Below are 13,825 nucleotides of genomic sequence, written 5' to 3'. Positions count from 1 at the left end.
ATTTGTGGATCAAGTTCTCGTTAATGCAGTGAGCAAGTGGTGATGGTATTGCATACATACATGAGCAGGCGGACAGCGATGAGCTGCAATGACATATATGGATATTCTTTTACTGTTGCCCCTTCCTACTTTGATCTAGTGCTCTTACATATTCCACACCTCTGCGTAATCTTGATAACGATTCGTCCAACCCCAAGATGGTGACTAGCTCCGGTATGCTTGGTCCTTTCTATCAACGGGGAATGCTTTGTCAGTCCAGCTTTCAAACGATAGGCATAAGATGGGCGGTTGAATGCGAGGAGCGGGAGGAGCACGGGAGATGGCAGGCAGAGAGGGGAGGGATCGACGGGGCGGATTTGTGTGGGGTACAGTGAAAGGGAAGAGCGGATTGGCAGGCGGGTGAGAGGGCGAGAGGGTGAAACGGCGGGGAAGCGAAATCAAATGAAGGTGGAACGGTGCGGGAACAGGACGAAATTAGGAGCTTTGGTGACAAGTGAAATACTCACCTTCCTCTCTGTCAATGCATGTCGAATAGGAACCAGCAGCTTAGGCTTCCTATCCAGATTAAGCTGATCCAATAACCGATGTATCACGTCCCATACCACATCTTCATCTAGCTTTTTCGTCGACGTCGACGTGTAATGTTCTTGTAAAGTATCCGCGAAGAGAGTGACGTATTGACCTGCAGAATGACAAGAACATGCAGACATTAGAATATGAATCTTTTGCTTCTTCGCATCTTTCGCTTCTTCGCATTCTTCGTGCTTCCCTCTTGATCTTTATTTCGGAATTGGAACACAAAGGAGAAACGACTTACAGTATATCCTCAGATTTAGGTCTTTCAACATTGATTGCGATTCGTGACACTCGTATGTTGGCGGTAAGAAGTAGAAGATGGAATGTAAAGGCATCTCCTTCAATATTGTCGTTCGGGGCTACGCATACGCAAAGGAAGATTCAGTCCAGGGAGTGGCCGATGTGTTGCAGCCAAATACCATCAACTCACCAGCTCTGCATCAAATACTTTCCCAACAAATGACAGATCCTCCACTAATTCACTGCAGATTACCACAGACAGGTTCATTAGAAACTCGGACTTCGATTGTGGCATCGTCTTAATCTATGCTTTCGCGGCCACTCACCACCCCTTCAAAGCTTTTTCCTCCCTCAAACCAACTTGGAACCTCCTTATCAACCCCATCCTCTCTTTACTCTCGCCCTGCCCAGTTTGGCTAAGGGTGATCTCCTTGCCCAGATTGACCATATGACCATCTTTGCCCAGCCTATCCGCCATCCTTCTGAGCGTCATCTTATTCAGAAAATCCAACTTTGAGATATTCACCGACGCCTTCCGATTCGCTATATGCTGAATATCGAACAATTCCACTAATTGATCAACGCTGAATAGCTCGTACAATGAGTTACCGTCATTACGTATATGCGGATCCAAGGTGGTTTTCGTTGACAAGGCCGAGTGATAATCCCATCCCATCAACGCGAGGAAGTTGAGTAATGCTGCCGGTTCGTAGCCTTGTTTCTGCGCAGGAAACATCAATTGATCTGTGATGTCAGCTAGTGTCCGGATGACCAGAATGTGCATGGGCGATAGCGGATGGGCTGACGCACCATGTAATGCTGGACGAAGGTATCGCCCTTCCGCTTGCTCAGCTTTGTGCCGTCCGGATTACACAGCAAGGGTAGATGAGCGAATTGCGGGGGTGTCCAGCCGAAAGCTTTGTATAGTGAATGATGCTTCGGTATCGATGGGAGCCATTCCTACGCACATTCACGGGTTAGCAATGACAATCGGACTAGAAGTTGCTCCATTTCCTCCTGCTGATCTAAGGATAACGCAACATACCTCTCCTCGCAAGACATGACTGATCTCCATCAGATGATCGTCTACGACACTGGCCAAGTGATACGTCGGCCATCCATCCGACTTCATCAATACGAAATCATCGAATCCGGACGTCGGCGCCGAGGGCTGATGGTCGCCAAAAATCAGGTCGGGCGGTATATCCATAGACTCGTTCGAGGACTGTCCATCAGTAGATCAACATCGGATGCAGGTCAGCAAGTTGAGCGATTTGCGTTACATGTTGATCGGGCGCAAGTTCAAATCTGGAGGTGGAAGTGTGATTCACCTTGTACCGCACCACGAACTTCTCACCAGCTCGCTTTTTCCTGACCCTCTCTTCATCCGTGATATGCCTACATCGTCCGTCGTAGCTATGTCGTTGGCCTTGAGCTTTCAAAGACGTCTTGATAGCTTCGAGTTCGTTTGGGGAGCAGAAACATTCGTACGCTTCGTCCCGCTATCAACGAATACAGAACAGGTCAGCTAAACTTTCCGTTAAGCTTGCGATACAAAAGAGCATGAAAAGTGGGGTTTAATCGAGCATGTAAACGTACAGATAAAAGCTCGTTCGTATAATGATGATAGATATCTAGCCTTTCAGACTGTTTGCGCGTCACTGGTCAGCCATATCATCAAATGTGTCCCTATCAGAGCTGTATCGTGACTTACCTGTGTATATGGTCCATGACTTCCTCCTACTCCAACACCTTGAAGAGGGGTATCATTCCATCAGCTTGTGCTCTTAGGTAGAACTCCTTGGCATAAGCTGACCTTCATCGTAGTCCAGTCCTGCCCATTCCAGAGCTCCTCTCAGACTATCTACAGCACCCTCCGTGAACCTAGTCTATACATTGATATCGCAATTACAGTGGTCTCAGCTGGAGCTTATTCGAGCAGAGCATCGAGGTTCCGAGAGATACATACCCTATCCGTATCCTCGATGCGTAGTAGCCACTTTCCCTTCCATTTCCTCGCTAGCAAATGGTTGAAGAGAGCCGTACGTAGCCCGCCGAGATGTAGATAACCTGTAGGCGAAGGCGCGAATCGGAGTCTGGGCGTGACAGCTTGTGAAGTGCTTGACGATGATGACGAAGAAGAGGTCGATGAAGTGGAATGACATCTGCGGCAGATGGACTGTCTTCCGAAAATGGACCGAATCAGAGGCAGATTTGACTTTCTCATACTCAAGTATATGTTTCCAAGTTGCTTCTCCTCGATAGCTTCCCAATCTCGACAGTCGACGATCAAGCTGTCATACCTCTCAATTTCAACGAAAACAAGCCGACCACTTCTACTTTTCCTTCGAAAGAGGTTGACTTCGGGAAATTATCTTCCACGTCATCATTTCCCATATTGACGTAAGTGTCTGTCCTATACGAAGTAACGTTACTCGACAGATATTTCAGGCTATTGTACTCATAGACCACTTCATCTCCACATTGAAACTTACAGAGCACAGATAAGGACTGCCGATATCCAGTATGACTACCTTCTACCCCATAGGCAACTTCAGCTCGAGCTCACTGAAGAATGCTACACTGATATTGGTGAGTGATTTGTTGAGTGGCCGCCTCTCCAGCCAAGCTGACAAATTGGGAATCTGGTAGCCGGCTGTATCTCTAGGAAATGTGCCTCAACTGACTACCGACCTACTTATTACATCCCTCGGACTGAGACGTATAGGATACATCGGCAAAGGGGATACAGTCGTGCCCTTCTCTGGACGAGGGGACGCGGGGGAAATCGTTACGGGTGGACTGGAAGGTATGTCTTCGTCTGTTCTCCAATCTTTTTAGTTGGGCTGTCCAACTTGAACTCGTATCTGGGAGGCAGACGCTTACGGGATGATCTGTACTTAGTCTACGGAAATGAAGGCTCAGAACTATATGTTATACAACAACGGTCGCCCACGTTGAAGGTCAGTTGACAGTTTATGTCCCGATCCTACATGGTCATTTCAGCTGACATGAAGGGCATGACGGGTCAATGTAGACGAAGAAGGATGAACATGTCGAGCTGATACGCGATTTCATCATTTCAAGTTCGTTTGGTGCGGTCTTGTTCCTGACGAGTCTGGACGCAGCGAACCAAGATGATGCCCAACTGCTGTACGTGTCGTCTGTTCAACCCTCCATCAAATGGAGACAATTAAGTCAAGCTGACAATCATGTATCGTGTGTCATGTGTCGACCCAATTGGAACCTTTGTGAATCCACATACGTGTACATGCAGAACACCACATCAACGTATCTTACCACCCTCCTCACCTTCTCATACATTAATACAAACCATAGAAAAGACATTACCGCCTTTACGACTGAACATCTCCGAAGAAATTCAAGTACAACGACCAAGTAATGAGCCTTCTTCGTCATCGTCACCGTCATCGTCATCGTCGAGATACCCGCCCTTCTTACCTTCCGCAGGACTCACTCGACGGCTCCTCACAGCTCTGCAAGACACTCAAATACCGCACGGAGCGATAAGTGTATGGTGTGTCGAGGGAGATAATAGGAATGATGCGATTGCCCTCGCCCAGATAGTACTGAAGTTGCTCAATATAGGTAAGTCATCGACAGACCCTTAATACATTGCTATAGTCAACAAAACAGGTGGACAATATAGCAGACAAACAAAAAGGCAACCGGCTGATAGAGATATCCTTGCGCTGTGTTACAAATTGACCTCACAGATGACCATGTCCAAATTCAAGAACCGGAATCATGGCAAGGGTTGTTTGGGACGGTGCAAGGTTGGAGCGGTGGTTCGGGCCAAGATTCCGAGCTTTATGGATAACCAATTCTTCTAACAGTAGCCAATGATACTTCGGTCGGTATTGTACCTTACATGCATTCGGTGTGACCAGGTCTCATTTTATATTATGGGCAAGGCGGGGCTAAGAGTTTCGAAGTTGGTGGAATGATCAATTTCTGAGGTAAGATAGGGTATATAAATTCAGCACAGCGGACCCCGCAAGTGTATGGTGCCGACGAGAGACTCCGAAGGAAAGCATCTGACGGATTTTTTTGCACTTCAGTGGGAAAGAATATTCTATTCATTCACACAACTCGTCTCGTTATTCACATTCACAAAATACCACATGAATAGATCTAGTACAACTAAAGCTAGATACGCTCACTTGCCCATTCGCGAGAAGGAGCGAAAACTATGTACACATCACACCCAAAGAAGAAGAAGAAAAGAGTTGAGAGTGGTCGATTAGTGTTCTCGTTCGGCACTCTCATTGACTACTCGTCCCGCATCCAACAACATCTCAAGGCCAGATGAAGATCGTTTGCTTCCATCACTACCGGTCGATTTGGGCGAGAGCGAGCCGCTTGTTCTTTGTTCCCGGTTGAATCGTCTGTCTCGCTCATCGATCCTGACTTCTCTGATTGGAGCTAAGGGCAATCCCCTTTCTCCGCCCATACTTGGAGATCGATCAGAGTTGGAGTTCGGACTGTGTTGCGAAGAAGGCGCCCGGAGGGAGGATTGTAAACTTGGTAATTGCCAATAACCTCGTCCACCGGCACCGATTGATTGGTCTTTGTCGGTGGTGCCGTTGCCGTTGATTTGTACAGCGGGAGGAGGTTGGATGTATCCTGTTTGGTGGGGGAGTGGCGGTGATGGCATGCCACTGGAGGTGCTACCTCCCCCTCGAGAAGAAGTGAGTGACGGAGTTCGTTCCACAGGTAAAGGTGCTTCGCCAGTGCCGTTCGACAATGGCAAGGTGGGACCATTCTCCAATGCTTGGGGAGGGGACAGAGAGGCAGCGGCGGAATGGAGAGAAAGTCGAGCTTGAAGGATAGTGAGTCTAGTTTGGATCAAAGCGGATAATCGCTAATAGTGATAATCAACATAATCAGCATTACACGTAGGCCTCTGCTCATGTGATCTGTTAAGGAGACCGTGTGATCACTCACCTCTTCCTCGGCTTTCTTGGCGCCCAGTATAGCCAGTAACAACTCTCTATCGCCCTCTCCTGATTTGCGGAACGAGTCGAGTATACTGGATAACGAAGCTGGAGGAGGGGGCTGCATTAATTAAGATCACTCATCTTCGTTAGCCTTGTTTTCGTTCGAGGATGATCTTTATTCCGGGAAAATGCACTTACCAATTCTTCGTCCCACCATTTTCCACCTGCTGATCCGCCGAAAGCTACGCCTAAGCCGATGCTGGACGTCTCACTGCCATCTCGCCTTGATCGAGGCGGTGAAGGCGGCAAGTCTCCTTTGGCGTTAGGTGAAGAGCGGTGTGGGGGAGCAGGTCGAGAGGATGAAGGAGCGCTCTTGGTGTTTGAAGGTGGCGCATATGGGTGATGGCGGTATTGTTGCTGATATGTCTGAGTAGGGTGAGGGTGAGGGTGTGGAGAGTGGGAGTGGGAGTGAGCGTGTCGCGAAGATGGGCCGGCTGTGGTCATCTTGTCCAAGTGTTCTTCTTCACTTGAATGGTTGTTACTTCGAGTCGTGTAAATTGTTGATGCTTTGGTTGAGGTTATAAAGTATAGATGTCAATTATGGAATGTAGGACGTTTGGGGGAATGAGAGACGTGGATGGTAGTAGGTTTATGTATAAGTGTTATGGGAAAGAATGGGAAAGAAAAGAGGTAAGCTGATGAATCTCTTGGCGGTCTCCTTGTTCCCGTCTGGAATGGTGTGATACGGTGGTAGATCATTTGAGGGAGACGAGTCTATTTATTTCTTATTCTTGACTTGTAAAAGGATCAGTACAAAGTCTTGGCTAAATTTGGAACCGCCCGAGATGCCCAACGGTCGTTTCTTCTTTCGCTTGACCTCGTTCGAATCAATAAAGGCGAACACTCAGAGACTCAGGCAGGGCAGTGTCTTGCTCTAGCAGAGCATAAGAGTGAGACTGACTGCATGAACATGGATTTGCAGCAAGAGATAGATGCGTTGGAGAGGTATATTTGGAAAGAGGACGCTACAAAACGAGAAATGCCAAGCAAACCCAGAGATCGTTTTGGCATCTTTTTGGTAGCTTGGACCCTGAACTATAATCCGATTGGTTCCTTGATCCTTAAAACGATGTACTGTCAACGGCATCAAACCCGAGGGAAAGATGATACTACCACAAGGGCCCGGAACTCCGTGCCAAGAATAAAACATTACTCTCGCGTCCTTTCGTCCTTGCGTCTTTGGGTCTTCGGGTCTGCGTCTCGCTGCTCTTCCTTTCTCCCGAGTCAGAGGGTTAGACTTGCTCCAAATTGCATGCATACGTCTTCTCGACTTGACTTCAACCAACCCTCACTATGACCTGATAGGCATGAAGCAGATACGATGAGTTTACTCTGATACGATGAGATTACTCTCATAACGTCTGGCTTAGCAACTAAGCATACACACGCAAATCAATTAAAAGCAAATCTCTTATCGAAATACATCTGATAGACCTAAGTTTAGAAATGGTATTTTGATTCCGTATGATCAAAGTTTATATAGGGGTCACTTACGCAGTCGCTGATCTTGGCAATAACGTAATTTCCTCTGCTTTCTTTTTGGTTTTTCGTCTGTAGATCGACGGATTACGTGGAAGAGGGATAAGACGGAAGTGATGTATCCCGAAGACGAAGACGTGGAAGTGGCATCCTCGAATTTCTTGGTATTTACGTACATCGTACATGGATGCTAAGAATAAGTCGCTCGTTGCCCTCGCCCTCGGACAAACAAAATACCAGACGAAGGAGAGGTACCCACCCACTTGACTTTTTCGTGACCGGGTCAGCCGGTACGGTAGATAGCGGCACTGAGTGATGAGAATGAGCAATCTACTTTGTCCCGAAATGGACACTGTGGTACATATTGCCAATCACGCGTTACACAGCGATGGTATCCTTTTTGCTAGCTCTTGACATGTTACCTCTCGAACTCCTCGAGACAAGGTAAGGCAGCTCCATCTTGATTCCTTACCCAAACGAACAGAAGTGAGTCACAAGGTATACTCACCACGTGCGCTCGGATGCATCATGTTCGCGTGGATTGACGCAATCCGATTGGACTAATGCGTCAATTGCAAAGTTCCGGAACACGCTATGATGAATGCCAAGACAATTCTCCCTCCTTTGGGTTGACTAAGTCTTTCCGTAGAACGCAAGACCCAAGGTGACACGCTACACAGTCAACTATCAAAGGAAACACCGTAGATCAGCACAGCATGATGCATGGTGCATCGACAGATACGGTCATCGGTCATATCCTACTGAATGCAAACTGACTGATCCTTATCATTCAACCTCCTTTGATCGCATTCTGCTTACTGTTTCCTTTTACTTCTCTTTTCTTCTCATTTACACAGCATCGTTGATTCGAATCGACTTGCCTTCGCACAGCACATATATCAAGCCAAGCCAAGCTAATCCCACTCGGACAGCCCACAAGAGACACACCACCTTTCGATGATCACTCCCACTGTTATAGATTCTGAACCCGAACCAGATATAGGTGGCTTTACTCCCACTATAACCACTAATATCAACGACAACAATAACAATCAATCCATTGTACATACCCCACAGACAAGTGAACACAATTTCAAGGACACTCAACCTTCTCTCGACGAGAAGCAACACGCATCAAGCAATCAAGATGCTCTCGCCAACACGACTCGACCCACTACAGACACAAACACTCGTGATGTCCCTCCCAACATCGTCATGTCCGGTACGGGGCGTAATACCGAAGCCAGCGACAGACAAGGTAGGACCGGTGGCAAAGGTATACTCAAACACCCACAGAGTAGATCATCGTCGTTTGCCAGGACTATCTTGAAACCACGATCCAATCGCGGTCACTCAAGAATGCCTTCAATCACCATCACTGGTGCTAACGACAACGACAGTCATAGCAACGCCAACGCCAACAATGGTGTAGCGTCCAAAGAGGGAGCAGCCACCGTCGAAGGTGACGATAGAACCGATTTCAACCCACCTGCAAGATCCAATTCTGCACCCAATCTCGGTGGCAAGAACAGGTTGGCTCCTCTCAAGAGTTTGTCGGTCTCGATCCCTCTGCCACCCAAACGAGGCCCCCCTGAGGGCGAAGATACCCCAGTCAAGAGGACCTTCATCGAACCTACCTGGAAGCAGAGTTTCAGGGTGAGTATTCCTCCAGCTTGTCCACACTATGGGTGATTTTCATACCCTCACTTTCGAATTGGGCTAATTTCATGCTCTCCGCAGAATACCATCAAGTCACAGCCATTCTTAGTGGCAATGCCTGTGCTTCTTCCGATCTCATGGGCGTTACATCTCACCCATCAAGATTCCGTCGCGGTGTTTGTCACCTCTCTGATCGCCATCGTTCCCTTGGCTGGTGGTCTTGGATTTGCGTGAGTGATCGGCCCTGCACGATCGTATCAATGCGAAGTTGACTGACAAATCCCCTGATGTAGGACCGAAGAACTTGCCCACCGAGTCGGTGAAGCTTGGGGTGGTCTTCTCAATGCTTCCTTTGGGTGAGTCACGACTTTACCTAACAACGATCATTCGGTTCTAACATTGACTCACAGTAACGCTGTGGAATTGCTCATTGCCATTCTCGCCTTGGTCAAGGGTGACATCGACATCGTACAAGCCAGTATGGTAGGAAGTATCCTCAGTAATGGTCAGCCATGTCTCCCCTAATTCCTCGCAATCAGAAGTGCTGACTAGTTGAAATACAGTACTCCTTGTTTTGGGTATGAGTTATTTTGTAAGTCAACCTTTACGCTTTAAGCGTTGCATGTGTACTCCGCTGATACGGGATTTACCTCAGGCTGGTGGTCTGCGATTTCATGAACAACTGTATACGCTCGTTGGTGCTCAAATGCACATCTCTCTTTTGGGTATCTCTGTAAGTCTGAGTGGCGACATGGAATGAACTCTCCGATTGACTGGGTATTTTTAGCTTCTTGCTATCGTGCTTCCAGCGGCATACCACGTAGCTTACCCTAATGTGCGAGGCGCGGTCTCCGACGCTCGTTCTGGCCTCCAACCCGAAGGTGAAGAACTCGCCAATCTGCTCAAGATGTCCCGAGGTCTGAGTTTCATCCTTCTGGCTGTATACGCGATGTTCCTGATGTTCCAGCTATACAGTGAGTGACAATTATTAGCAATTTATGAAGCGCTGCTAACGGATCTTGCTTGCTCGCCAGCTCACTCATACCTCTTCCGAGTGCCTAAAGAGAAGATCGCCCATCCTCTTCCTGGTCCTGCACCCCACCACGAACACGTCTTCCCAAGACCTCATTGGGTGTCGTCTATCGCTGACTCATCTTCGTCCTCCTCGTCTTCTTCGTCTGGCTCATCGATAAGATCGGATCGATCCGGTCGATCTCCCTTCAAGAGGTTCAGGCGATTCAGCGTTTCTTCAAAACACAAGAAACCACGTGACGGCGCCGAAGCGGATACGGAGGACAACACTGTCGTTGGCACCAACGCCAACTCCAGCTACGGAGAAAAGACATTGTCGCCTACTGTCACTCGACAAAGTCCTACCTCTGCCACGGTGTCACCGGCCATTTCAAGAAATCACACGGACGATTCCTCTTTACACCCGCCAAACAATGATCGGGATATCGAAGCTGCTTCAATCTCGTCGTCTGAGCATAATGTCATCATCGACGATGATGGAACTGTTCACGTCCAACCCAAAGTCAAGTTCTGGTATGCTTTGGTCATGTTGACCGTTGTCACTGGTCTTGCCGGTTTTACAGCTGAATGCTTGGTCGACTCCATCGACGGCTTGACCGAGACTGGAAACGTATCGAGGGAGTTCGTCGGTCTGATCTTACTTCCTGTCATCGGTAACTCCGTGGAGCACATCACTGCGGTAACCGTTTCGGTTAAAGACAAATTGAACTTGTCAATGTCCATCGCTGTCGGATCTTCCATTCAAGTTTCCCTCTGTCTTTTGCCCATCTTGGTTCTTGTGGGCTGGGCAATCGGACAACCTATGTTGCTGTTCTTCGACAACTTCGAGACGTAAGTTCAATCGGTACTACATGTGCTGCCGTATAGTAATGGGTAGACCTCGCTGACTTGCGGCCTGATGCAGTATCACCTTGGTCGTATCCCTCTTATTGGTCAACTTTGCCATTTCGGATGGTCGAACCAATTACTTGGAAGGTTTCGTCATGATGATGGCCTACTTGTCTATCGCTTTAGTCTGTTGGTGAGTGCCGGTCAAAATGTCATGCTAGACCACACACTGAATCGTTCTCCGTAGGTTCTACGATCCAGCCGTTTAGGCTTTGTAGGAAGACGGGGATGGCATCATGATACTGGAAAGCCTAGCAGCCTACTTGTAGCCGGTCTCGAGCGTCCCATGCGTCTTCCTGTCAAATCTTTTCCCTTCATTTGTTCTCTATCACTGAGTCCCAAACATCTCTTTGTCCATACACGTATTTTTCGTCTCCGTTTCGAGGTGCAAAAAGAAGTCAAATCAAAGCAGAGGTCAATGTACGATAAGAACGAAGAAAATCAAAGTATCGTCATGCGTCGAATGTATCCTGTTTCACCTCCGTTTTGGAAAAGCTGTCTGAGTAAAGGCATCAATGTCTACCGATCATGTCAGATGGTCCACTCAATGGAGTGTGGGGTGTACTTTGAGGTGATGCGGTCAAAATCTGATACATGTCTCGCGTCATGGTCTATCATGCTGAGTCAAATCAAGTCATGGAAATACAACAATGAGAGAGACCTAGAATTGTATACTGCAATACTGTATGCTGAAGAGTGTAATTAGGGATTACCCAAGTCAAATGTTACAGCATTGGCGACCGATCATCGTTGATGCTTGATGTTTGGTGTTTGATGCTGATGATTGGTGGTCAACGACGACTTCTAGCGAATTTCCCAGCTTCTCCCGTCTTACTACCCTTCCCCAGTCCGCCTTTAGCATTCGTCCATGTCCTCTGCGGGACATTGATCCCTTTTGCACGTAATTTCTCATCCCGCTCTTCGAGCCTTTGGCGCTTATCGGCTTTTTTCTGCTGATTCAGGGATATCCCTACTCCAGGCCCCGATGACGATGAGGAAGCCGCTGCCCCGCGAGATGCATCGGAAGAAAGAGACTTTGTTTGGGTGTTGGTGTTGGCATTGGCAAACAGATATGCTTGTACGGCTTGAGATACTTTTTTGTCTAGATCTGTATCGTTGGGCGTAGACGCAGATAATGGGATTTCCTCTCCCTGGTTCCGAAGATCTGGGGTCGAGCTCGATACAGGCTCTGGCGTTGTTGCTGATATTGGATCAGAGGCTGAGCTCGGATCTGTCTCTGTAGATGGGATCCGTAGATAGGGCACCGATTGATCGATATCGTTTTCTCGCTGTGAAGGCTGATTCATAATCGGAGTTCCGGGTGGCACTAAATCATCCAGCGTAAATTCACCCAATTTACCCTCCCTGAAAGCCCGTATCAGCCAATTACACGTCGCGTCGTGATCTTTCTCTCCGCCTTTCTGCAGGAAGCCCAGTCGCTCGGACAGAGCGTCGAGGAGTGTAGGTAAGTCGTCTGTAGGTTGAAAATCGGGTGGTAGCGGTAAGAGCGACAAGTAGCTCTTATCTACACATTGGATCGAAGGAATACATTCATGTTTAGTTAGCGATTTCCGGTGTTGCGACCTTTTAAAGATGATGCGACCCTTTAGATCTAGGTGTCAGATTGGCATTCACCCGAGACTCACGTTTCTTCGGATCATTGTCGTCCAGACTCGATACAGCTACGAGCCGCTTGTTCAGTTTCCATAAGAGGTAATCGACCATTGCGTCTTGCTCGAATAGCGATTCTTTTATGCCGGCTATCCAGTAAAGGAAGGTCAAGTATACGTGTGATCAAGAATTCAGCCTCGAGCTCAAGGGCATAATGGCAGCGAAACGTATATAGTACAGCAACTCACCAGTCAAAGCCAACTTCAAACCTTTTTCAGCACCCTCAACACCTCGTCCGAGATATGGGACCATTACTCCGGGAGTATCGTAGACGTATACGCTGGGCTCGTCGTATATTTTGACTGTCCCTGTCAATTTCCGGGTGATGCCTGCTTCTGCGCCTGTGCGGAAAGCTTTGCCTATCGGGCAACCAAAGACACGGGCACATCAGGATCGTGTTATTCGTTGCGCGGTCATGCGGAAGCCATCTTACCTTTCCGCAACCCCACTCGTCGTAATGCGTTGAGTAGAGAGGACTTGCCAACGTTCGGCATACCGATTACAAGCACTCGCAGATCCGGTATTATTTCTGCATTATCTTTCGCAATACCTGAATGTCATGCAGCGCACCCATATAAGCTTTCAACTACCCGATAATCGAAACCATCTCACACAGTGATCTGGCCATTTTGGAAGGATCACTCACGCACAGCATGTTTAAGCACATCTCTGACATCTTTATCGGACCTCGTATCGGCGAACATGATCTTCTGATCTGCATGCTGCTCAAACGCCTTTCTCAACGGTTCTTCGAATCGCCTTTCTGCCAGATCCCTCTTCGTATAAACTACTATCTTCTCCCGTTCTTTACCCTTTCCCTTGAGGTTTTTCCGGCTTTTACTGAGCAATTGATCGAAAGCCGAATTGATACTCGTGAGCGGTAATCGTGCATCTCTGGCTTCGATGACCAGGTCGATGTTTTCTAGCAAGGTCGGAAGCTCGCGTAATGACCGGGACATGTGGCCTGCGAACCATGAGGGGATCTTGGCTGGGTAGGGAAAGATAGGTCGGACGAATGACATCTTTTTGCGATTTATCGAGCGAAGGCAGAAGAGGGCAACAGAGTCGAGCTATGACTGATCAACTCAGTCCGGACTCTTGCGCTGAAGCAGTGACTGGGCGTTAAAGCGGTCACTTTTGAGGATAGAGACCTTTTCTAGTTGCGAAAGAGGATATAGGATGCCTGCGAATGATTTTTGTGAAAAGTGATGATGTCACGAGTAAAATCTAAAATTCAGCAACATTTTTTCCGTTTTCAC

The 13,825-nt window shown here is 47.9% G+C and overlaps 5 protein-coding genes across 5 annotated transcripts; 2 read left to right on the top strand and 3 right to left on the bottom strand.

The window, feature by feature from the left end:
* Nucleotides 1-109: 109 nt before the first annotated feature.
* Nucleotides 110-3,043, bottom strand: I303_100768 (glutamate-tRNA ligase; the record flags this gene model as incomplete). Its single annotated transcript, XM_018404138.1, has 12 exons — nucleotides 110-229; nucleotides 507-682; nucleotides 818-935; nucleotides 1,007-1,058; nucleotides 1,143-1,537; nucleotides 1,627-1,776; nucleotides 1,862-2,041; nucleotides 2,148-2,318; nucleotides 2,416-2,463; nucleotides 2,531-2,568; nucleotides 2,633-2,705; nucleotides 2,786-3,043. The coding sequence occupies 12 exons, from the start codon at nucleotides 3,041-3,043 to the stop codon at nucleotides 110-112; spliced, it is 1,779 nt and encodes a 592-aa protein (XP_018266792.1).
* A 299-nt stretch (nucleotides 3,044-3,342) lies between these two features.
* On the top strand, nucleotides 3,343-4,657 carry I303_100767 (uncharacterized protein; the record flags this gene model as incomplete). Its single annotated transcript, XM_018404137.1, has 6 exons — nucleotides 3,343-3,408; nucleotides 3,469-3,625; nucleotides 3,721-3,779; nucleotides 3,854-3,969; nucleotides 4,094-4,425; nucleotides 4,554-4,657. 6 exons carry the CDS (start codon nucleotides 3,343-3,345, stop codon nucleotides 4,655-4,657), a joined length of 834 nt encoding a protein of 277 aa, XP_018266791.1.
* A 423-nt stretch (nucleotides 4,658-5,080) lies between these two features.
* Nucleotides 5,081-6,281, bottom strand: I303_100766 (uncharacterized protein; the record flags this gene model as incomplete). The annotated part of the gene is made up of 3 exons (XM_018404136.1): nucleotides 5,081-5,701; nucleotides 5,785-5,895; nucleotides 5,976-6,281. The coding sequence occupies 3 exons, from the start codon at nucleotides 6,279-6,281 to the stop codon at nucleotides 5,081-5,083; spliced, it is 1,038 nt and encodes a 345-aa protein (XP_018266790.1).
* A 1,992-nt stretch (nucleotides 6,282-8,273) lies between these two features.
* On the top strand, nucleotides 8,274-11,104 carry I303_100765 (calcium/proton exchanger; the record flags this gene model as incomplete). The annotated part of the gene is made up of 10 exons (XM_018404135.2): nucleotides 8,274-8,972; nucleotides 9,057-9,205; nucleotides 9,269-9,331; nucleotides 9,386-9,480; nucleotides 9,539-9,567; nucleotides 9,631-9,708; nucleotides 9,763-9,949; nucleotides 10,010-10,838; nucleotides 10,912-11,028; nucleotides 11,083-11,104. The coding sequence occupies 10 exons, from the start codon at nucleotides 8,274-8,276 to the stop codon at nucleotides 11,102-11,104; spliced, it is 2,268 nt and encodes a 755-aa protein (XP_018266789.2).
* A 582-nt stretch (nucleotides 11,105-11,686) lies between these two features.
* Nucleotides 11,687-13,588, bottom strand: I303_100764 (uncharacterized protein; the record flags this gene model as incomplete). Its single annotated transcript, XM_018404134.1, has 5 exons — nucleotides 11,687-12,420; nucleotides 12,542-12,655; nucleotides 12,755-12,925; nucleotides 13,000-13,116; nucleotides 13,213-13,588. 5 exons carry the CDS (start codon nucleotides 13,586-13,588, stop codon nucleotides 11,687-11,689), a joined length of 1,512 nt encoding a protein of 503 aa, XP_018266788.1.
* Nucleotides 13,589-13,825: the final 237 nt, after the last annotated feature.

Source organism: Kwoniella dejecticola, chromosome 1, assembly GCF_000512565.2.
Source record: "Kwoniella dejecticola CBS 10117 chromosome 1, complete sequence".
NCBI classification, from domain to species: Eukaryota; Fungi; Basidiomycota; class Tremellomycetes; order Tremellales; family Cryptococcaceae; genus Kwoniella; species Kwoniella dejecticola.
The sequence above is the reverse complement of the archived record's forward strand: the minus strand, read 5'-3'. Positions and strand labels throughout refer to the sequence as shown.